The sequence below is a fragment of the Pseudorasbora parva genome, chromosome 14 (genome assembly GCF_024679245.1).
Source record: "Pseudorasbora parva isolate DD20220531a chromosome 14, ASM2467924v1, whole genome shotgun sequence".
Taxonomy (NCBI): Eukaryota; Metazoa; Chordata; class Actinopteri; order Cypriniformes; family Gobionidae; genus Pseudorasbora; species Pseudorasbora parva.
Genome location: NC_090185.1, coordinates 20,865,327 through 20,886,543, shown reverse-complemented (window position 1 = coordinate 20,886,543; position 21,217 = coordinate 20,865,327). Strand labels below are relative to the sequence as shown.

Here is a 21,217-nt window from a genome sequence, read left to right as displayed (position 1 = left end):
TTCGAATATTCAGGGTCACCCCTACACCATATTTGATTAGAAAACTCCCAAATGGCTGAGGCTTAAAACGACGAGAGGGAGAGTACATAACATTTATTGGGGGATCTAATTCTTTTAAGTTATTCACTTCTTTTTGCTTAGAAACATACTTTTAGTATTAGCAGTAACTAATTTAGTTTATTTTGATAAGATTACAGATACATTTTCAAAAGCATTAATGAGGTGCAGATGTCATTTTTGGCTTTGACACGGTTTTCAAGTATAATCTTACCTATCTAAGAAGCCCAATCTTTCCTGAGGCCAAACAAACTGAGCTTAGTTTATATCTGTGATGTTTCAATTTCGACTATTACACTAACAGATTACAGATTATCAAATCCATGCAACAGAATTTATAACAAATTGCAAACGCATTTTGATTTAACCTCCCTGAGCTATAAACAGTAATTCGGCCTAAGCTAAGAGCCGATTTATTTGTCTTTTTCACATTATTACAATGTGATCCTCAGGAAAATAAAGCCCTTAAAACATCCTGTTATAATCGGAGTGTCTTTAAACCAAAGACAGAAGAAAAAACGAAATGCATAAACTTTCTCGGGTTCATCCGAAAGCCCTTTCTATCATTGAAAGGAATAAACTCGGAAGGGGAGAAAATGAGGCTGGAAAAGACCAACAGCCAGTAGATGAACTGCATTAACCTAAGCCTTCAACAATAAACACAACGCTTCCCTCTCGTCTACTTTAATTAAGTACCCCAAACTTCTCAAATTAACAGCGAATGCACACAAAGCGAGTTGCTCTTGCTGGAAAAATTACATTAGTTTTGATTTGGTCTTTGCGTTGCAAGCCAGGTTGTGTATGTCTGCTGTGCTGATGCTTATTTTTTCGATTTGAAATGTTTAATATCCTTAATTCGAGGCCATGTCCTGCATATCAAAACCAGACTTTGGTTTAATTCATGTGCCGTTTCACTCGGGATTGTGTTTAATGGAGCAAAAGTCTGGTTTTCATCTGTCACCAGATGTCAACAAAGTAGTCTGTGTCGCTGAACTTGTTTAAGTCAGATTAAGTGTCTGTTTGCCGTTTGTTGCGATAAAATAAAATAGGCTTTATCACAAACATGACTCAACAACTTAAAGGCAGAAGGCAGTAGAGGGTACAGAAAGCTTTGCCCAGATGTGATTTTGGTGATTTTGGTAGTTAAAAAATATTTTGTATGTTTTTTTCCATTTGAGTGAATCTGGAGAAAAAAAAACTGTTAAGGTCATGGCGAAGTGATGTTTGACTCAAAATTAAAAGGGATAAAACTGATTCTTAAAGGAAACAAACCCTATTTTTTCATAATAATAATAATAAAATATGTACATGCAAATATTATTTAACATTTTACATACATTTATATCATACATTTACATATATTTATATGCATACATATATTTATCATGCATATTTATATATTTACAATTGTAAATAATTGATTGATTAATCCTCATAGTCTTAGCATGTAAATTAAGATTTTGCATTTATTGTCACCCTTTATGTTTTTATAAATATTTAATTCATAGTATTGCACACTTTTCAAAAATGAAAATTACCCCATGATTTACTCACCCTCAAGCCATCCTGGGTGCTAGAGTTATATTAAATCTATTTAAAAAGTTTTTGTCATTTTACATTATAACATGTTAAATATGGATATTGTTCTTACAAAAACCTGATGATTCACTTCAAAAGGCCTTTATTAACCTCCCGGAGCTGTGTGGAGTACTTTTATAATGGATGGATGCACTTTTAAATTTTGGACTGCCATTTACTGCAATTCTAAAGCTTGGAAGAGCCATGACATTTTTTTTTTTATAACTGATTTTATATATGAAGTTGACCCACTCATTGCAGCTATAGCAGCTTCAACTCTTCTGGGAAGGCTTTCCACAAGGTTTAGGAGTGTGTTTATGAAGCGCATTTGTGAGGTAAGGCACTGATGTTGGAAGAGAAGGCCTGGCACGCAGTCTCCGCTGTAATTCATCCCAAAGGTGTTCTATCGGGTTGAGGTCAAGACTCTGTGCGGGCCTGTCAAGTTCCTCCACACAAAACTCACTCATCCATGTTTTTATGGATCTTGCTTTGTGCACTGGTGCCCAGTCATGGAAGGGACCATCCTTAAACTATTCCCACAAAGTTGGGAGCATGAAATTGTCCAAAATGCCTTGGTATGCTGAAGCATTAAGAGTTCCTTTCACTAGAACTAAGGGCCAAACCATACCCCTAAAAAACAACCCCATACCATAATCGCCCCTCCACCAAACATTACACTTGGCACAATTCAGTCAGACAAGAACCATTCTGCTGGCAACCGGTAAACCCATACTCGTCCTTAAGTTTGCCAGACAGAGATGTGTGATTGGTCACGCCAGAGAACATGTCTTTACTGCTCTAGAGTCCAGTGGTGGCATGCTTTACACCACTGCATCCCACGCTTTGCATTGCACTTGGTGATAGGCTTGGATGCAGCTGCTCGGCCATGGAAACCAATTCCATGAAGCTCTCTATGCACTGTTCATTAGCTAATCTGAAGGCCACACATTTGGAGGTCTGTAGCTATTTACTTTTTTGTAGCTATATACATTTTATTTTTTTATTTTTGTTGACCTCGATGTTTTTATGAGATTCACTCTTTTCGATCATGTAAAATGTAAGGTCTTGTTAAGTAAAACTCCAAACACGTTTTTCCGTTACTACGTTTAAATATCTGTCAGTCTGCGACTTGGGAATTACTAATGTCAATCATCATATGTCAGCTTAAAAGCTTAGCAATGAAGACGTCACCCTGCAAGTATGTATTATGTCCTCTTGCTAACCCCCGTATGCAAACAGACCCCCACCTTCCTTTCCATTTCAATCTATTCTCTTATCGTTTAAAGCTGAGAAAATATTTATCTGTTTAAGATTGCTCAGACCCCAAGGGACCGCTGCTCCGTTCCTTAAATGGAGGAGAGTAGGAGCAAATGAAGCAGAGATATATTTTTCCTTACTTCCCCGGCCCTTCTATCTCTCAGTAGACTCAGACCTCCGAAGCCCTTGAAAATATCTTGAATCCTAATTATACTCCATTGGAAAGTTTCATGAAGGCAAGACTTGTGATACACTGCTCTGGGATTCCCACTCCTGGAGGAATAACATCCAAGCCTTTTCCCAATGGAGATGTTTTCCGGCTTTCTCATTATAGGTCGCTAACGTATAGATGTTTATGTAAGGCCTTGGCCTGAAGGAAATACGGCTGTTTGTGGAAGGAAATGTAGCTGTATTTCTTACGTTTGGGACATCAGTGTGGAACATATTCAAATTTGCTGTTTTAATTCTGCAACAGATTTACAATATGATAGTATGATGTGTTCTAGGGACTAGTTCATTCAAAGTAATATAATTTAAAGGGATAGTTCACCCAAAAATGAAAATTGTCATAATTTACTCGCCTTCAAGTTGTGTCAAAGCTATATGAGTTTCTTTCTTCTGTTAACCATAAAAGACGATATTAAAGACGCCACCTTGTGGTCGATTCTCACCAAATTTAATACACAGCTTGCTTAAGCCACGTTTTTAAGTGTCTACCATTTTTCATAATGGTCTGCAAATCAGATTTTATGTTATACGCTGTTAAATTCTGATTGGCTGTTTGTTTTGGCTGTATTTCTTATGTTTGGGTCATCAGTTGAGAACTTTAAATTTAGCTGTTTTAATCCTGCAAATTTGTTTTCTAGTTCTTCCAAACCACTCTCCACTAAACTTAATAGAGGAGAATTTCGACCTAAGTACAAGTCTGTAAAAAGGACTCAAGTGTTTCTTTGGGGACTCAGAAAGGGACTTCTTATCTCCGAAAATGGTTCTTTTCTTCTCACAGCGGGATGAGCACTAGTCTAAAGCTTTGTTTCGAAAGAGCGACTGGGCGAACGACAGAGGAGGGGTTTCATTAGATAGTGAGAAAATTGCAGAGGTAGTCAGCCGGCAGATAACAGCCTGGTAATAACAGAACAGAAATGTACTGATTGCAGGTCATTTATATGAGCCCAAGGAGACTTGGGTGATTAGGAGCACGGCTGACGTGAGATCACAAAGACTCTCGTGGGCTTTCCTGACCCTGACATTGATCAGCCTCTGCAGGATCACACGGTTAACGCGTTCATTAGCATTTTGTGCCCTATTACGACTCCGCCACAGGATGTAGTCACAGGTCTTGGGTCGGCAATCGCTCCATATTTGGACAATCAAAGGTGATTGAATGGATCTTTATTCTTTAAGTAGACAGTTTTGTGACTCAAAGTAAATTATGACACATGCCCACTGACCTCTAAATGTGTAAGACAAGGCAAGAGATTGAAAACTGTCCCCTGTGTGTGTCTTTTGCAGGATCAGTGGGGACACGTGGAGGAGATCGAGCTGGTGAATGATGGATCTGGCCTTGGATTTGGGATTGTTGGAGGCAAGGGAACCGGAATGGTGGTCAGGACCGTGGTGCCAGACAGTGTGGCCCATAAGGTTTGTCTTTGCGTGTTTCATCAATGCATTTCGGGGACAATTATGGGTAATTTCAGCTTCAGATGCAGATTTTTTATATTAATTAGGTGAACTGATTTACAAAACCTGGTCTGAATGATTTGTTCATGAAAATGAGCGAACCAACAACTTAACTCATTGCTTCCCCCCCTGTAGAAATGATTCGTATCGATTTTGAGTAATTTATTCTTAAATCAAACTGAATTGGTCACAACTTAACTCATTGAACCATCTATTTTGGCCATCTCATAAATTATGTTGATTAACAGGGCTGGACATTTAATGCTTGTCCGCTTGCCCGGAACAAGTGGATTTTTTGAAAGGACAAGTGAAAGAGTTTTACTTGCCTGACCGGACAAGTAGCCTGATTAAAACAGCAATTACAAAAAATAACTAGGGAATCACCAAACTGCCCTAATAATTCTGCATTCATTTAGTGTATGTGGTGATTGATAGTGAATAATAAAATATTTCACTATCATTTTATGTTGTTATGCTGTTTAGGCTAATGCAGAAATGGAAAAATATGACCATAGCTCACACACACAAAAAGTTAACACTGCAGTATGTCAAAATGTAAAAATCAAAATGTGAAAAAGTTTTAAAGGGTGTTGAATTCCATCAGGATTGAAAATGTGACACTGATTTCAAAGGACATTTCAAATAAACAAGTAATTAATATTAAGTCACTTACTTTTTAGACTTAAAGGAAGACTCCAGTTTTTGCTCATGAACACTTTTAGCATAGCTTAGCATAGATCATTGAATCGAATTGGACCACTAGCATCATGCTCTGTAGTTACATCGTGTACTAAGACCAATGGAAAATGAAAAGTGGGGATATTTAGACCGATATAGATAGGAACTATTTTCTCATTCCTGCGTAAGAATCATGGAACTTTGCAGCCGTACCATGGGTGCAGCAGCGCAATGATATAACGCAGCGCCTGAAAGTAGTTCTCAGATTGGTAACTTCCAATGCAACCGGCACTAAGTTTGTGTAGTTGCAGATAATTTAGAGTTGCAGCCGGCAAATTATGTAGTGGATTTACTGTGCGATTGACCATGGTTCTGTGTGTCGTAAAGGGCTGTGATAGTGAATCGAAGGTGTATTCTAACATCATGTTTCATAGAATATCAACGGAAAACAAGGAACGAAAGAATCAGGTTGGTTGCTCTGAACTAGGGCTGAACGATATATCATTATCGTATCTATATCTAGATATTAACTTTCAAGATATTACTATCGAAAAAAGCAACGAAATAGACGATATAGATTTCCCCTCTCCGCGCTCGCCCTGCATACAACTCTGGCAGTCACAACAAACATCAGTTTTATGAGTGCCCTTGAATGCGCCGCTAAAGCCAGTGCGCGCACACACTTACCAGGGACGTGGGACTATATTGTGAGAGGGGGGCGGCATTTCCATGGTGACGCGTCGTTGCTTGTCACATGACACACCGCAGCAGCAACAGCGCTGAATGAACGATGATCTGCTTATGTCATTTTTCCTTTTTTATTCAGAATATTCACAAATGTGTTAGCTATGGCATGAACTATCTGATATTCCGATTGTCAAATACATGCAAGTGGAAGTATATTGTTGTTTAAACCCCTTTATAACGATCGCGGTAGTTGAGCTGTATGCGCGATGGGCGCCGCCGTGTTAGTTTGTGCCGCAGACGCAGTTTAGAGAGTCGGATCTGTTGGATTTACAGCCTATATGTTAACAACACATGAATTCATCCACATCTCCCGAAATACTTAGAATAGGGAATAGGGAATAGAATAGAGTAAACATTGAAGTTACACAATGTGTATCTGATATGAATAAAACGTGTTGAATTATAATGGAAAGGATTATTATTACCTCTTCCACAGACATCAGTGTGTATGGTTTTTTTTTTAGTACTTATGTGAATTTATATGTTTGAAACCTAAAATAAACAGTATGTGGTTGAAAACACTGAAAAGTTGTGATATATGACAGCTCTGAGCGCGCCTGTCTCTGGCTAAATTCAACATTTGGATGTAGCAGTTGATCACGTGATGCACTTGATCATACGCTCCAGGGACCAGCCTAGACCGATCACACCTGTGTGATCATACGTGCCAAAGGCTTAAAAACAATACTTTTTCTGACACAAATTTTTGAAATGTAGGCTTAAATCTTTTTATTTTTCTGAGAAATGCTTGGTTTTCACCGAACACGTAGTCATATTGTATTGTATCGATATCGAGATATCTGGCATGAAAATCGAGATATGATAATTTGTCCATATCGTTCAGCCCTACTCTGAACCATAGATATCAAAACGCCGGTAACTTAGATTTAAACAAGAAATTGCGTGTTTGCTCAAAGCATTTGGGACCAGATGACTATTTGGAAAACATGGATGTTACCACGGTATAGTGTGTATTGGATATGCCCAGACAGGACGAAGTGGATCATCACCTATGGCTGTAAGTATTACATAATTATTTATATCTAGTTCAACGACCAGATTGAAAAAGCACTGCTGTTGTCTTTAGTAGGGATGCACCGAATGATGGCAACCGAATAAGTAAAAAGGCCGAATAATTTTTGCTGAACAATGACGTTTTTAATGACGCGATCAAATAGTAACCCACGTAGAGTGAGAGGCGGGCTCTTTATGCAGCAAACATGTCAGAAGTGTGGAAGCACTGTTTAGTGCTGCATCTCATGTCATCAATGAGAAGAGGAACCGACTTTCATGTGAGAAAGCAGAGAAGCTACTTTTCATAAAGAGGAACCTGCCACTTTTCCTGAAGAAGTAGGCTAAGTAGGCGTATGTCTAGGACAGTTATTTATTTGTTGTGGGTTCATCCTCATTTATTGCACTTTTTAATGCACATTTGATGTTGTAGACATACAGAGTGTATTTTTGTTATGTGATTTATTTCTCTGAAAAGCAACACAAAATAGTAAAAAGCAAATTGTTACTAATTATTGTAATGGTAAAAAAATGGCCAAATAAATGGAAAAAATGCAAAACACCGCGTTCGGTATTCGGCCTTCGGCCAAGCATTTCATTATTATTCGGTTTCGGCTTCGGCCAAGAATTTCATTTCGGTGCATCCCTAGTCTTTAGTGACCTGTCAAGTGTTGGGATTTGCGCAGCCATTTGGTTTATACAGTGGTTTATACGTTAGTAGTTTTATTGTAGTTCTGGTGAGGTAGTGTTTAATTAAAATAGAATGAGGAATTGCTTGTATTGTTTATCTACACAGTTTTTATGTTTCAAAATACTATGTTAGTGATTTTACATTCTGTGCCGAGGCTTTGGCGCTGTGTTTGTCCAGTCAAACCCTTATTTGATCACATACGAGTGATGTAGATGAAGGGCGCATGTTAACAGAGTTACAGAGAGAAAGAGCGGAGCGCACTCTCTCTCTGTCTTCATAATGAACACTGTCTTATATTTCAATCACATATTACGTTAGTCAAAATCAAAAGGTCGAAATACCGAATCCATCCAATCTGCTCTCTGTGCAAGCAGATTGTCACATTGGTTATTTTGCCTATTTTCAGGCACTGTGTAATATTGCGCAAATGCACCAATAGGAAGGCTGCAAAGTTCCGTGATTCTTACGCAGGAATGAGAAAATAGTCCCTAACCATATCGGTCTAAAAAATTGCAAGTTTTCATTTTTCGTTGGTCTTAGTACACGATGTAACTACAGAAGAGTCAAGATTTAAATATGAAAAATATTGAAAATCTTGGTAATTTTTTTGAGCGCGATGCTAATGGTCTAATACGATTCAATGATGTATGCTAAGCTTTGCTTAAAGTGCTACCGCCAAATACAGAGATCGGCTGAATAGAGTCAAAAACGGTAAAACTCAACTGTTTAACTCTAAGGGACTTGGAAAATGAGCCTATTTTCAAAAAAGGGGAGTGTTCCTTTAATATTGACTGTTTTTGATCACAGCTGAACCATAACGCATCTCACAGCAGCACTTAATTCACGCTTCGTCAGTAGATCACGTACAGAACTGTCCACTCCCATCGGCACTTATATGGAATTGCGCTCTCATGCTAATTTGCCGTTTAATAAATCTGGCCCCATGTCACAAAGCTCAGATCATCGCAGAACTGGTTTCCTGAACATGACAATGAGTTCACTTAACTCAAAAGGCCTCAGCAGTCACTAGATCTCAATCCAATAGAGCAGCTTTGGGATGTGCTGGAATGGGAGATTCACATTATGGACTCTATGGATGGTGATACTATCATGTCAATATGAACCAAAATCTCTGAGGAATGTTTCGTGCACCTTGTTGAATCTATGCCATGAAGATTTATGGCAGTTCTAAAGGCGAATGCCCGAATTGAGTGTATATTATTGAGTGTTTTATCGTCTTTTCTTTTCTGAACATTTAAGAGAACAGTTATACGATACAAAAGTGAAACATTTTGAGAGTAGGATGCGTAAAGTATGTGTTTGCAGTAATTCCATTTGGAAGACTTGTCTCTGTCCATTTCTTCTTGAAAAGCCTTTGACGTGGGAACTTGAAAAGCAGATTGTTCAATACACACCTACTGATGTCAGCTTTACTCTCTTCAATGCTTAGCCAGGAGGGACAGAGACTGGAAAACAACCTGTCCTGGTTTAGACCCCTCACACACACACATACACACCTCCTCTTCTCTCCCACCCAGTGTCCAGAGCTCAGGCAACAAACCCCTTCTTGTTCAAAAGGCACATTGCTTGCATTTCACACATCAGTGGATCTTATGCTCCAAAAAAGCTGTCAAAATCAGGGCTTTGTTATCCCTGGCGTTTCCCATTTCAACCTTTAATGGCTGCGGTGGGCTTCAATGCACCCCCGCTGTCCCCAGCACAGTGGCAGGAACAAGCTGCCGAGATTTTCCCTGCACAAGTTGATGTATCAAACGCCTTTCATGTCTCGCGCTTCACAAAGACGGCTGTTCTCCTCTCCGCGCTTTGTGTAATCACTCTTTAGTCCTCCCCTTCCTCTCGCCGTTCATTTGGCCCGTCTGCCAGAGTCCTAGAAAGAAGAATACGTCTCACAGCTCAAGCGGACCGGAAAGGCCCGTTAGGAAAGGCCACTTAAGAGTGACATGGTTATTGTGGATGTTAGACTTTTGGCTCTTGCACCTGTGGATGATGGGAACAAATTAGGTTGTAAATGTGAGATTTGGCTCAGGCCTGTGTTTGGGAGGTAAATTATATTTTAGGGCTGGTGAAAATGACAATATGACCTGCAACTGTTAACTTATTAAATGTGTTTATCTCTGTGCGATTACCCAACAAGATTTATATAAACTTGTCATATGGATGGTAGTATTTCTAAATATAAAATAACATCTATTATTATTATTATTATTATTATTATTATTATTATTATTATTATTAATAAATATTTTTAACAATATAAAAAATATGTAAAATTAAATAAATCAATTATAAATATAATTTTTTTAACAATTTAAAAATGTAATATACAGTTAAAACTGTTAATATAACATAAGTATAATTATTAAACCTATTTTGATATATTTAGAATTTAATTTGATATAATGCATTAACAAACAAAAAAATATTTAAAAAGTTTTTTAAAGATATTTAACATTTATTTTATAATTTGTAACAGTATGTCATGTGAAAAAGAAAGTCACCATGTCATTATTTATTTAACAAAAATAAGGCCAAAACTGAGAAATTAGTAAAATACTTTTTTTACTATGTTCTGCTATATGTAAAAAAAATTCTATAATATATATATATATATATATATATATATATATATATATATATATATATATATATATATATATATATATATATATATATATTTGGGGAGGGGGTGCACTGTTGTTGTTTTAGTTTTTTTGATGGATGGTTGGATAGATAGATTCACCTCATGCATGATGTATTCAACTTCCTCCTCCTTTCTCTCATTCACTTCCAGGACGGGAGGCTGAGAACAGGTGACCACATCCTGCGGATTGGTGAGACGCCCACTCGGGGTCTGGCCAGTGACCAGGTGGTGCAGGTGCTTCAGGCCTGCGGTAGCCATGTGCGGATGCTGATTGCACGAGACCCACTGGGGGCAGCCCAGCCTCCACCTCCACCTGCCCCCACCACAGCTCCCATCACCTCCCTGCCAGCTCCACCTCCTGTGCCAGCCCGCAGGGGTAGCAAAACGGTACGCAATACACCAGCTTTGGCATGAACCAGTGAAATGGTATTATGATTACAGCTTTACTATGCAGTGTCAGTGTTTATGGTACATATTTTAATATTAAATTTTGACTCTCACAAAACTATCACATTTCACCCCAAAACCAAGATAAAGAAATTATATTAAAAAAATTAACCTTTTTTTTATTTTTATTTATGGTTATACTTAAAAAGGAAAAAAAAAAAGGCAATGTTTTGAACATGCATTTATTTTCATCATCAAGATGATATTTTATTAACAGGTAAGCACGTTTTAATTGCTATAATGCAAATAAAATAAAATGTAAATATATCATGATAATTAAAAAGAAAAACAAAGAAAACATTGTTTTACAATAATTAAAAACACCATTTAGAAAAATGAGGATCTAAAAAATATAGAATATTCAGTAAAATAATAATTGAAATAATATTCATATAAAATATCCAGATGTATTACTTCAATGAGAAATTGAAGGTCAACGTGCTTTATTTTTAATGAAAATAATAGACATATTAGATGGATGGATGGATGGACACAGTGAGATGGATGGATGGATGGATGGATGGATGGATGGATGGATGGATGGATGGATGGATGGACACAGTGAGATGGATGGATGGATGGATGGACACAGAGATGGATGATGGATATATCAATAGATGATATATCAATAGATGGATGGATAAACTGATATAAAGATGGTTAGACAGGTAGATGGATGGATGGGTAGACAAATAGATGTGTGGATGTATGGATGGACGGACAGACGGACCAACGGACGTGTGGATAGATAGATAGATGGATGGATGGATGGATGGATGGATGCATGGACAGATAGATAGATGGATCGATAGACAGATAGATAGATGAATGGATGAATGGATGGATAGATGGACACAGTGAGATGGATGGATGGAAGGACAGAGATGGATCGATAGACAGATTGATCAATGGATGATAGACAGATAGATAGATGAATGGATGGATAGATGGACACAGTGAGATGGATGGATGGAAGGACAGAGATGGATCGATAGACAGATTGATGAATGGATGATAGACATATAGATAGATGGATGGACGGATAGACGGCTAGATGGATGGATGATAGACATATAGATGGATGGATGGTAGATGGACAGAGATGGATGATGGATGGATAGACGGATAGAAAGATGGATAGACAGATAGATGGGTGGACGGATAGATCAATAATAGATATATGGATGGATGGACACAGAGAGATGGATGATGGGTGGACGGATAGGCAGATGGATGGGTGGATGGATGGATAAAATCCATTTAGCACTTTGGGATTGTTTTTAACTATGAAAAGGGCTTTACAAATAAAATATATTATTATTATTATTATTATAAAAATAGATGGATGGATAGCCATAATGATGGATGGATAGATGGATGGATGGATCTATAAACAGTATCTATGTGAACAGTATCTACATAGAGTGTTAACATCTGATCTGTTATTTATGCAGCCGAATTTAGAGGGCTACGAAATCCATGAGGTTGCGTTAAAAAAGAAGGAGGGCCAGAGCCTCGGGATCTCTATAATCGGATACAACGCTTTGACCACTGAGGGTAAGAAACATATTTTGCCTTGTTTTTCCCAGAAACCAAACTACTAATCAGTATGCTGTTAATTATTATTTACTCACATCTCTCTTCTCTGTTGCATGTCAGATGCAGTGGGGGTCTTCGTGAAGAACGTGGTTCCAGGCAGCGCCGCTGAGCAGAGCGGGAAAATCCATGTCCACGACAGGATAATAGCAGTGGGTTCTTAATCACTTTTTAATGAGCTCTACCTTAATTAGCCCTGTGTCTGTACGAGCGCTCTGACAGAACAGGACGCCAACTAAGCGAGACGTCTCTTTCATCTTGCATTGATTCCCAGTTTAATAAGAGCGGGTTTGAGCGTGGACGCGGTCAGCTGTCATGCTCTCCCCAGCCTCACGCTAGGCTAATCAGTCCCACTGAGGTGAACTGGAGAGCCCGGTAAGCTGGGCCTGCAGTGACTTCTTGATTGTCTTTGTGTCTGTGTGCACAGTTGGATGGCGTGAACCTTCAGGGATTCACCAACCAGGAAGTCCTGGAGGTAATGAAGCGGACAGGCGATATCGTACACCTTACCCTCATTAGGAAGATCATCTCACCCAAGAGAACGGGCATAGAGAAATCGCTAGATAAAGGTAAAGTGACATGTTTGGAATTTGGATCAGATCTGTAGGTACAGGTCTGTCAGTTGATTAAAAAAAAAAAAGTTCATTATTTGATTTAATTGTAAAATGTTTCATTAGTGTAAGAAAAATGGGCTTTAAAACCGCATCAACTGGAAATTCAAACACAAATATTTTTATTTAATAAATATTTAGTTTCTTAAAAATTAACAATGCATTAAAGAGAAATTTAAATATGTCAAATTAGTGGGTTTTCAAACTGCATCAAAACAGGAAATTAAAACAAAAATATTTATATTATATTTATATTTAATTATAAATGTTTCAATTTAAAGCATTCCGTTAATTTTTAAAGGTGCCCTAGAATGATTTGAAACAATATGTTAAATTGTTCTCTGATATCTACATAGAGGGTATGAACAGCTCAGCAGTTCAGTGAAGCGGCTCGTGAGTTCTGACGGTCCTGACACAACACAGACCGACTAAATTAAACTTTAAGCAAAACGTCTCAAATGGAGATTGATAAAATGCAGCTTACTTGTTTATTGGTGTCTTCAGAACATCCGCGGGCGAGAAAGAGCTCGCATTCGTGCGGTTGCCAGATTTCAGTAATTAAATCTCCCAAACAGAGTTTTTCTGTGAAAAGAAACCCGTACACTCTCCAGTTTTTACCTAAACATGTCTAATCTGGCAATCATATGCACGCGCGCTCTCTCTCGCGCACGGATGATCTGAAAACACCAATAAACAAGTAAGCTGGATTTTATCAATCTCCATTTGAGATGTTTTGCTTAAAGTTTCATTTAGTCGGTCTGTGTTGTGTCAGGACCGTCAGAACTCACGAGCCGCTTCACTGAACTGCTGAGCTGCTGAAATAAGCCAATCAGAGCAGAGCTCAACATTAATATTCATGACCCTTCCAAATAAGGCAAAACAAGAGCATTACATCCTAGGGACAATTTATAGGGTTGTAAATGGACCTGTAAAACTGTATCTGGACAATTTTGTCATTCAGCCTACATTTTAGACTTGTCTTTTTTCGTCAACGATATTGCATGTTTATATAACGTTAGTCATAATGTAGGCTAAGGTTACACAGTGACTGTGATGTAGCCTAATCTGAAATACAAATAGGCAAAAACATCATAGGAAACACCATACTTCAGTTCTCAAAAATATAAATATATAACTTATATTTTTACAAAATGAATAGCCTTGTCAAATGACTATCGTTATAACTTATATGGTGGAAAGGGTGAAGTTTGCTGGAAGGATCGAGTGAACGATCTAAGCAAAGTATCTACGGTTGTAGTTTGTAATACAAAATAATATTACCCTTTGTCATTAGACACACTATTTAGTTTGGTATGGTACTTGGTGTTTCCTATTGTTACTGTACTTGCATCTTGCGTTATCTAGACAATGCTGTCTCTCTAAGAAACTTTCAATTTAATCAGAAATTGTTTAAAACAGTCAATAAGTGGATAAAATCGCTACTTACTGCTTGCAGGAATACAGTCGCCACTTTCTTCAGTTTAAGACGCTGAGCGAAGCTTGCTTGAAATGGGCCGAACAAATGAACGATCTTGAATTAAATTGTTGTGGTATCGGAATATAAACATTAACCATGACTGTTGTCATTTTTTATCTTTAAAGGATATGTAAAGTCCTCAGGTCTCCTGCAGTCTGGAACATGACGTGTGTCCATGCGCTTGTACCTGATGATTCGCTCCATTTCTGCCTGACAATGAACATGTTTGGACAGATGCAAATGTTGGGGGCGTGCATATAAATGATCACCAATGGTTGCGTCATGGTTGGCGTTATGTTGAGAAGCACTTTTTTTCTCAGTGAAGTTTTGGATTCACAAGATTTACATAAGAAGTAGGAGGCAATGATGTTTGAGACTCACAGTATGTGATGTCCATGTACTGAACTCTTATTATTTCACTCTGGCAAGGTTAATTCAATTTTTCGTTCTAGGGCACCTTTAAGAAACTAAATATGTTAAATTATTGAACTTTCAAAATGCATCAAAACACAAAGTTTAAACAGAAATCAATGCAAATCTGCATAAATTCAACTATTCATTTATTTAAAAAAAAATGTACAAATATTTTTTTAATGTATATTTAATATACATTTATAATATTAAATATAAAAATTAAGTGTGTGTACCATTAATAGTAACATTAAAATAAAATAATTAAATATATATATATACATTTATTTATTTTATTTTAATGTTACTATATATTATTAAATTATTTCCTTTTAAGTAAAGCGAATAAATAATATTTCTAATTATTGGGCTGTCAAACACACCGGCTGTCAAACACATACAAACCCATAAAATACAAAAAGTATTGAACTCTTTAAACCTCATGCTTACTTGACTCTTACTGCACTATGAGTCCAAAAACCTTCCACGGGCTATTTTGCACAGTGTTTAATCAGGAAAACCACAGGCCTGTGTGGTAAACGACTGCATAACAGTTACCGTATATTGGACCTCGTCTCATGAACAGGAAAACTCTGCCCGTGGTTCTCAGGACAGACATGCTGTTGACATGTGTGAGAGTGTTTGAGTTTCCATCAAAGAGCTTTTATTTGTGTAAAAAACAACAACTTTGTCCTACCTGACATTATAACTTTAACTGTGTCAAATCTGACCATTTTATGATCTTCATATTTTTGAGTGTTTATAAATTGCTGTTTTTGTCTGGTTACACATGATTCCAAATGAAATGTATACGTTTATATACTTGCATGTTTGTTCGTCTGCAGTCCAGAGAGAGTCGTCCCGCGTGTCCCTGAAGAGATCGTCTGAGATCAAGGCGCGGGCGGATCAGAGAGGCTCTGTTGTGGAGTCGATGGACCCTGCTCTGAGTGGGATCAAACAACAGCTGCAGGAGAAAAGTGAGTCCGTTCACGCACATACAGGTGCTCAATAATATTGGGCAGTATCGCTGACATCAAATGATATAAGTCAGCCTGATAGCAAATGTTCCGCTCGTAAAAACATCCTTAGCTTAATTTTGATTGGCTTAGTGGTTTAAACTGATAGGTTGGGTGCTCATGCACTAATTAAAGGCCCGTCCACACTAAGAATGCACTATTATTCTGTTTATTCTAATGCCAGATACAGACTCAAGTGATTCCTATTCCATCTACGGTTCAATATTAACCAATAAGATTCCATGTACAATGTCGCATTTTCATTGGTCAGTCATTGAAGCCTATTTCTGATTGGTTGTTGCCGTTTTGACAGCGTTTATGCCGAGAGCAAAGAAAAAGAAATCGTAGAGAAGAGTACATACATGCTTACTTAAAGCAAAGAGGAGAGATTTAAGATTGCACTGCACACGTTTTAAGTGCAGGCATATTCTCTGAGCGAGCCCAAAGAAAATTCTTACAAGAGCAGCGTGTATATGAGAGCAGAGAGATTTGCACTCAGCAAAATATATTCCGTGCGCAAGCAGAGAGATTCCGGCTTGTGCATCATATTAATGTACTCTCATGCTACAATAATGCGCTCTCGACATTTAACAGGAAAATAAGGCCATAACAGACACCTATAGTGGCCAGTATTGAAACACACCATACATCGCATGCTCCATTGATAATTAAGATATACGGGATCATGTTGTTTACTTGATGTGCACTTACGCGCTGATAGCCAAAACACACAAACATTTGAAGCTATTTTACTCACCGCCTGTGGTTACAATGCACGACCATGAAGCTTAATTCGTTGAGATCCCTCCATTCTTTCAGCATTAGACAATCTGCTAATCCGGAGTTGAACTGGGACTTGTTTATAAAACAGTTGTCGCCGAAATGCAGTGAACAAACAACAAAACTTGCGCAACTGCGTTGCTGCTCTAGAAAAACTCCATCCACTGTCCCCTTAACGCTGGATTCTGTAACTGTTAGAGATGGGTACCAAAACCCAGTATTAAATGAGCCCCGGTGCTAAATTATTAAATACCGCAGTATCGATAAGCTCTGATGCTTTCGGTTCTGCTGTCAGTACTAGAGCAATGAAGAAAACGCACATAGTCTACTATTTATTATCGCTACATAGATGTTATATTGCGAATTCTATATTGCCAGCCGTTTCTATAAGCTATACTATTAAACCATGTGTTACATTGTTGCTGGTCGAAAACCAGAAGAGAGAAAGAGAGCGTGACGCGGAGCTTCTGCACAGCGTTTGTGGTTTGACTGGTCGAGACTGTTTTCCAAGATGGCTACTGTCTGTATACTCGTAACGTACTGTCTTTATAAAGTATTCTTATTAAACTGTTTGTACACTTACAAACTTCTCAATGCTTCGGTTTGCATGCAGGGACCCTCATTATTCTACCGTGTTAGTGTGAGGCTATTTTGAGCCTTGTTAGTGGTACTAACTAACTATTTATTTAACTTATTCTATGCCCCATACACTAGCGTTATAAGCTAATCTGTTTTTAGAGATCAACTCTTTACATTCTATTTTTCTACTCTGTAACCATGTGTTAATTACCCCTAGGTTCATTTTTTCACCAGAGTTATCCTTTAGTGATACCCATCCCTAGTAACAGTACAGAGTTGTCTAGCCCTGGCAACCAAAAACACACTTCTTTGGTGACACTGTTAATTTAGTGACGTACTGGGACCTGTGCAGCGCAGCCGACAACTTCCCTAAAGCTAAGAAAAAGCACTTTGATGGCCAAACTGCTTTTGCTCTCTCTCTCTGGTCAACGGATGCGCGTGCTCTTCTGTGAGAATTGTCCGCACAGCCCGTACAAGTAAATTCCGCCCTTGTTGACGTCACGCAGACCCATATTTGAAAAAAACTTTCAGAAACTTGTGAGAAACCGGAAGGAGTATTAACAGTGTAAAAAGCTAAGTACGCATGAAATAGCATTTAACCCCTCCTTTAACATTAATAACCCTTATCCTTGTCCAGCGCTCTTTTTGAATATATATAAACGTCTATTGTTGTTGTTTCTCAAGTTGTTTGTTTAGTCTTTGTTTCTTCTAAGGTCAAACAACGTGCATGGGCAGTGTTGCCACCTTGTGGGCAAACTAATTAACGGAAAAAAATTCAAGGTGCATGTGCAAGCATAGAAAAGCAATGGTGATGGTGGATTTTTCGTCATGTACACTGTATTCTTTGGGCGTTAGGCTGAGGAATCCTATCCAGTTGCGCTCCCCTCTGGATGGGGGTCAGATTCAGGCCAGCTTCTACATCGAGTTTAGCAGGCATTGTTTCAGTCTTGCTAGTCTGAAACAATGCCTGCTAAGCTCGGTGTAGAAGCTGGCTTGAATTTATATATATATATGGCGATAGGCGGACTGGAAGCGGAAGAGCAGGCCTTGGCTGAGGCCGAAGCAGCCCGGAGCTCCAGTTACATTCTGCCCTAATTAATCCGGACAAGACCCGGTACCTGCCAAACTCCTAAATAAAGCGTTCTGTTGCACTGCGCCAATACATGCCCGGGATAACAATGATTGGTTGTCATGGACTCATTTCCCAAAGCTGGAATCATAGCACGTGTAAAACGATAGCCGCCCTCAAGTCAAAACACACACCGCTTTAATCATGCTTTCACCTCCAACTTTTTTCCCCCTGTGGTCCTAGAAATTATACTGCCATGTGAGCGTGTAGATGTTTCAATATTTTCTTTATGGATAATGCTCGACTGTTTTGGTACATTGATGTGACATTTGATAAGAGCGAACTGAGAGGTTTTCGCTAAATTTCACCCTTCGATTTTAAAGATAACTGCCCTGGAAGTGCCATTAAATGTGTTCCTTTTGTGTCATGTAAAGTTGAAAGTCTGTGGAAACAGATGTGTTTCAGCCCTACTCTTAAAAAAATGTGGACAACACGGACTAGTTCCTGCCGGGTTTTCTGTGCTTTTTCCAAGTTCTGTCACACCAGCCGTTTTAACCCATTAAAATCATTGTGAAAGTTGACAGGGAAAGCGCTCAATCACAGAGACGCGGTGACAGTCGGTCCGCGTTGGTATAATTATAGTCCACAGTTGTTCCAGAAATGCCCACAGCAGTTAAAAACCACAGGAAGTACGATGTAAAACCTCATTTACTCAACTTTGTGGGGCTGTAGTAACTTTTCCCATGTGATGCCCTCGATTTGAATGTTGAGTGACGTTCTTCTTTCTCAGTGTCAGCGAGGTTTTTCCTGATACATAAACATAACAAGCCATTGGCGTGATCAACATTTCCCCTGTTCTCCATATTTTCCATTGTGCCGCACCTGGTCCGCAGATGTTGCCTGAGGTTTGACGTCCCACGTGTAGAAGCGATGCATTGCTGTATTAATGTAGCCAAACATTTGTGATGAATGGCATTGTGAGTGAGGCGTTAGAAATGCTAATTTAATCAGGTCTGCATCCCTTGCTCTCACTCACTCACTGACTTTACTTTTTAATGTAACATGCTTTAGCATACCAGTCCACAGGGCCTGGAAAAATGCAGTTATTTTTTCTGATTTGGTTTGTTTTTCTGAAGTGGTCAGTAAAAGGAGCTGATTTTTCATTAAATTTATACGAGGTGTTTTAAATAAAATGCACACTACGGCATATACAAGACATACAAGACTAAAAATGTATTTAAATAGAAAACAGTTACTACTACTATAATATTTCACATTATTATTGTTTTTGCTGTTTTCGATCAAATAAGTGTGGCCTTGGTGAGCATGAGACTTTCAAAAGCATTAAATCTTACCGACCCAAAACATTTAAATGATGGTGCATATTATTTTTCATCATTCTTTATATTACAGCTAAATATAATGTTTTTTGTCATTAAAATATAATCATTTAAAAATCTTTTTTTTACTATGATGAACATTCATCCGTCCTTTGCACTATTTTTAACAAATCAGTCCCTCGTGGGTCAAAATGGTCCAATGTCAAAGAGTAATATAATTCAATTTAAATTATTAAACTTAATTCTCAAAATAACTGTTAATTCAGCTCATAATATCTGACATTGGGTGTCTCTGCTGACCTATTGTGGAAAAAATAATATATGGAGCAAATGAGCTGTTCCGCTGGGTCCTAAAGTCAGTTCTCGAGTTTATCTCTTCAGAATTTTTTTAGTTTTTTCTATGTATACTGACACACTGGCATTCCATTCATTCTAAGGGGGTCAAATTGACCGGTGATGGTATAAACTCATAAACTGGTCATATGGTCATAAACTCTTCTGATCTAGTCAATTTGTTTTGTGTATTCGTGGTTCAAGTGTGAGAAAAGTCCTTAGCCACTCCGACGAACACTTTAATTTTGGGTCAAAATCACTTGAGAGAAGGATGAGGGTGAATTTATCAGTTTATCAGTTAGTCATCATTATGATGTATGATTTTAATGTGTAGTGTACAACCAAAAAGATCAACAACAGGTCAAAATCAACATTTTAAGGTGGTGTATTATTAATTGTTATGTTTGAAAATAACTTCTTTTCATGCTAGCTAACTGTACCTTATTCATGGCAAGTACCTGTTAAATTTACAGCTTAGGCTACAGAAGAACATCTTTGTTTTCTTACCCAGAGCACATTTTCCCTGAAACCCCACACTACACTCGCCCCATATCATAGTTAAGGGTCACAAGTGGCCATAAAAGCTGTTCCACCCATTTATTTGCCTCCATTGCCCTTTGGGCTTCCAGCCGATAGTGTTCCCTGGCGTCCCGTTGTCGTTTTCTGCAGTATCACTGCTGACTCCTCTCTCAACTCTTGCCCTCTGTGCACTCTCAGCCCTCTGATTATATTCATCCATCAGCTTGACATCAATCCCATGCTAGTATGCGGCACCTGACATTAATGTCATACGTTTCCACTCACTCTGTCACGGACAGTGGGCACCCAAATGGCGGTAATTGACTTTAAACGCTTCTCTCATTATTGTGTGTGTGTTGTAGTGCAAGAGCCTGCCCTGCTGACGGAGATGGAGCTTCGCACTAAATGGGAGCAGGCGCTTGGTCCGCATTACGATGTTATGGTAAGCAAAAACGAAGGGGAAGTAATGTTAACAGATGCTAAGTGCGGCTCTCAATTAAACATGAAGCAAACTGCACATCAGCAAGAACTGCCGGCACTTACGCATGCTGTGATAAGAGATGTTCGATCGACCAGCTAAATCTGGCTGTAGCTTGCCTCAGTTGACTCCTATTGAATTTGAGTTCATGTGCTGACATACTGTTGTTTGCGTTTATTTACCATTAAGGGAGTGTGTTG

The 21,217-nt window shown here is 38.4% G+C and overlaps 1 protein-coding gene across 1 annotated transcript in view; it reads left to right on the top strand.

Moving 5' to 3' along the window:
• Nucleotides 1-21,217, top strand: part of patj (PATJ crumbs cell polarity complex component) — a 143,031-nt gene that overhangs the window by 12,421 nt on the left and 109,393 nt on the right. The window contains 7 exon segments of the mRNA XM_067415824.1: nt 4,405-4,533; nt 10,512-10,748; nt 12,263-12,365; nt 12,468-12,556; nt 12,832-12,973; nt 15,749-15,880; nt 20,902-20,981. Of these exon segments, the coding sequence (XP_067271925.1) occupies nt 4,405-4,533; nt 10,512-10,748; nt 12,263-12,365; nt 12,468-12,556; nt 12,832-12,973; nt 15,749-15,880; nt 20,902-20,981 (912 nt within the window).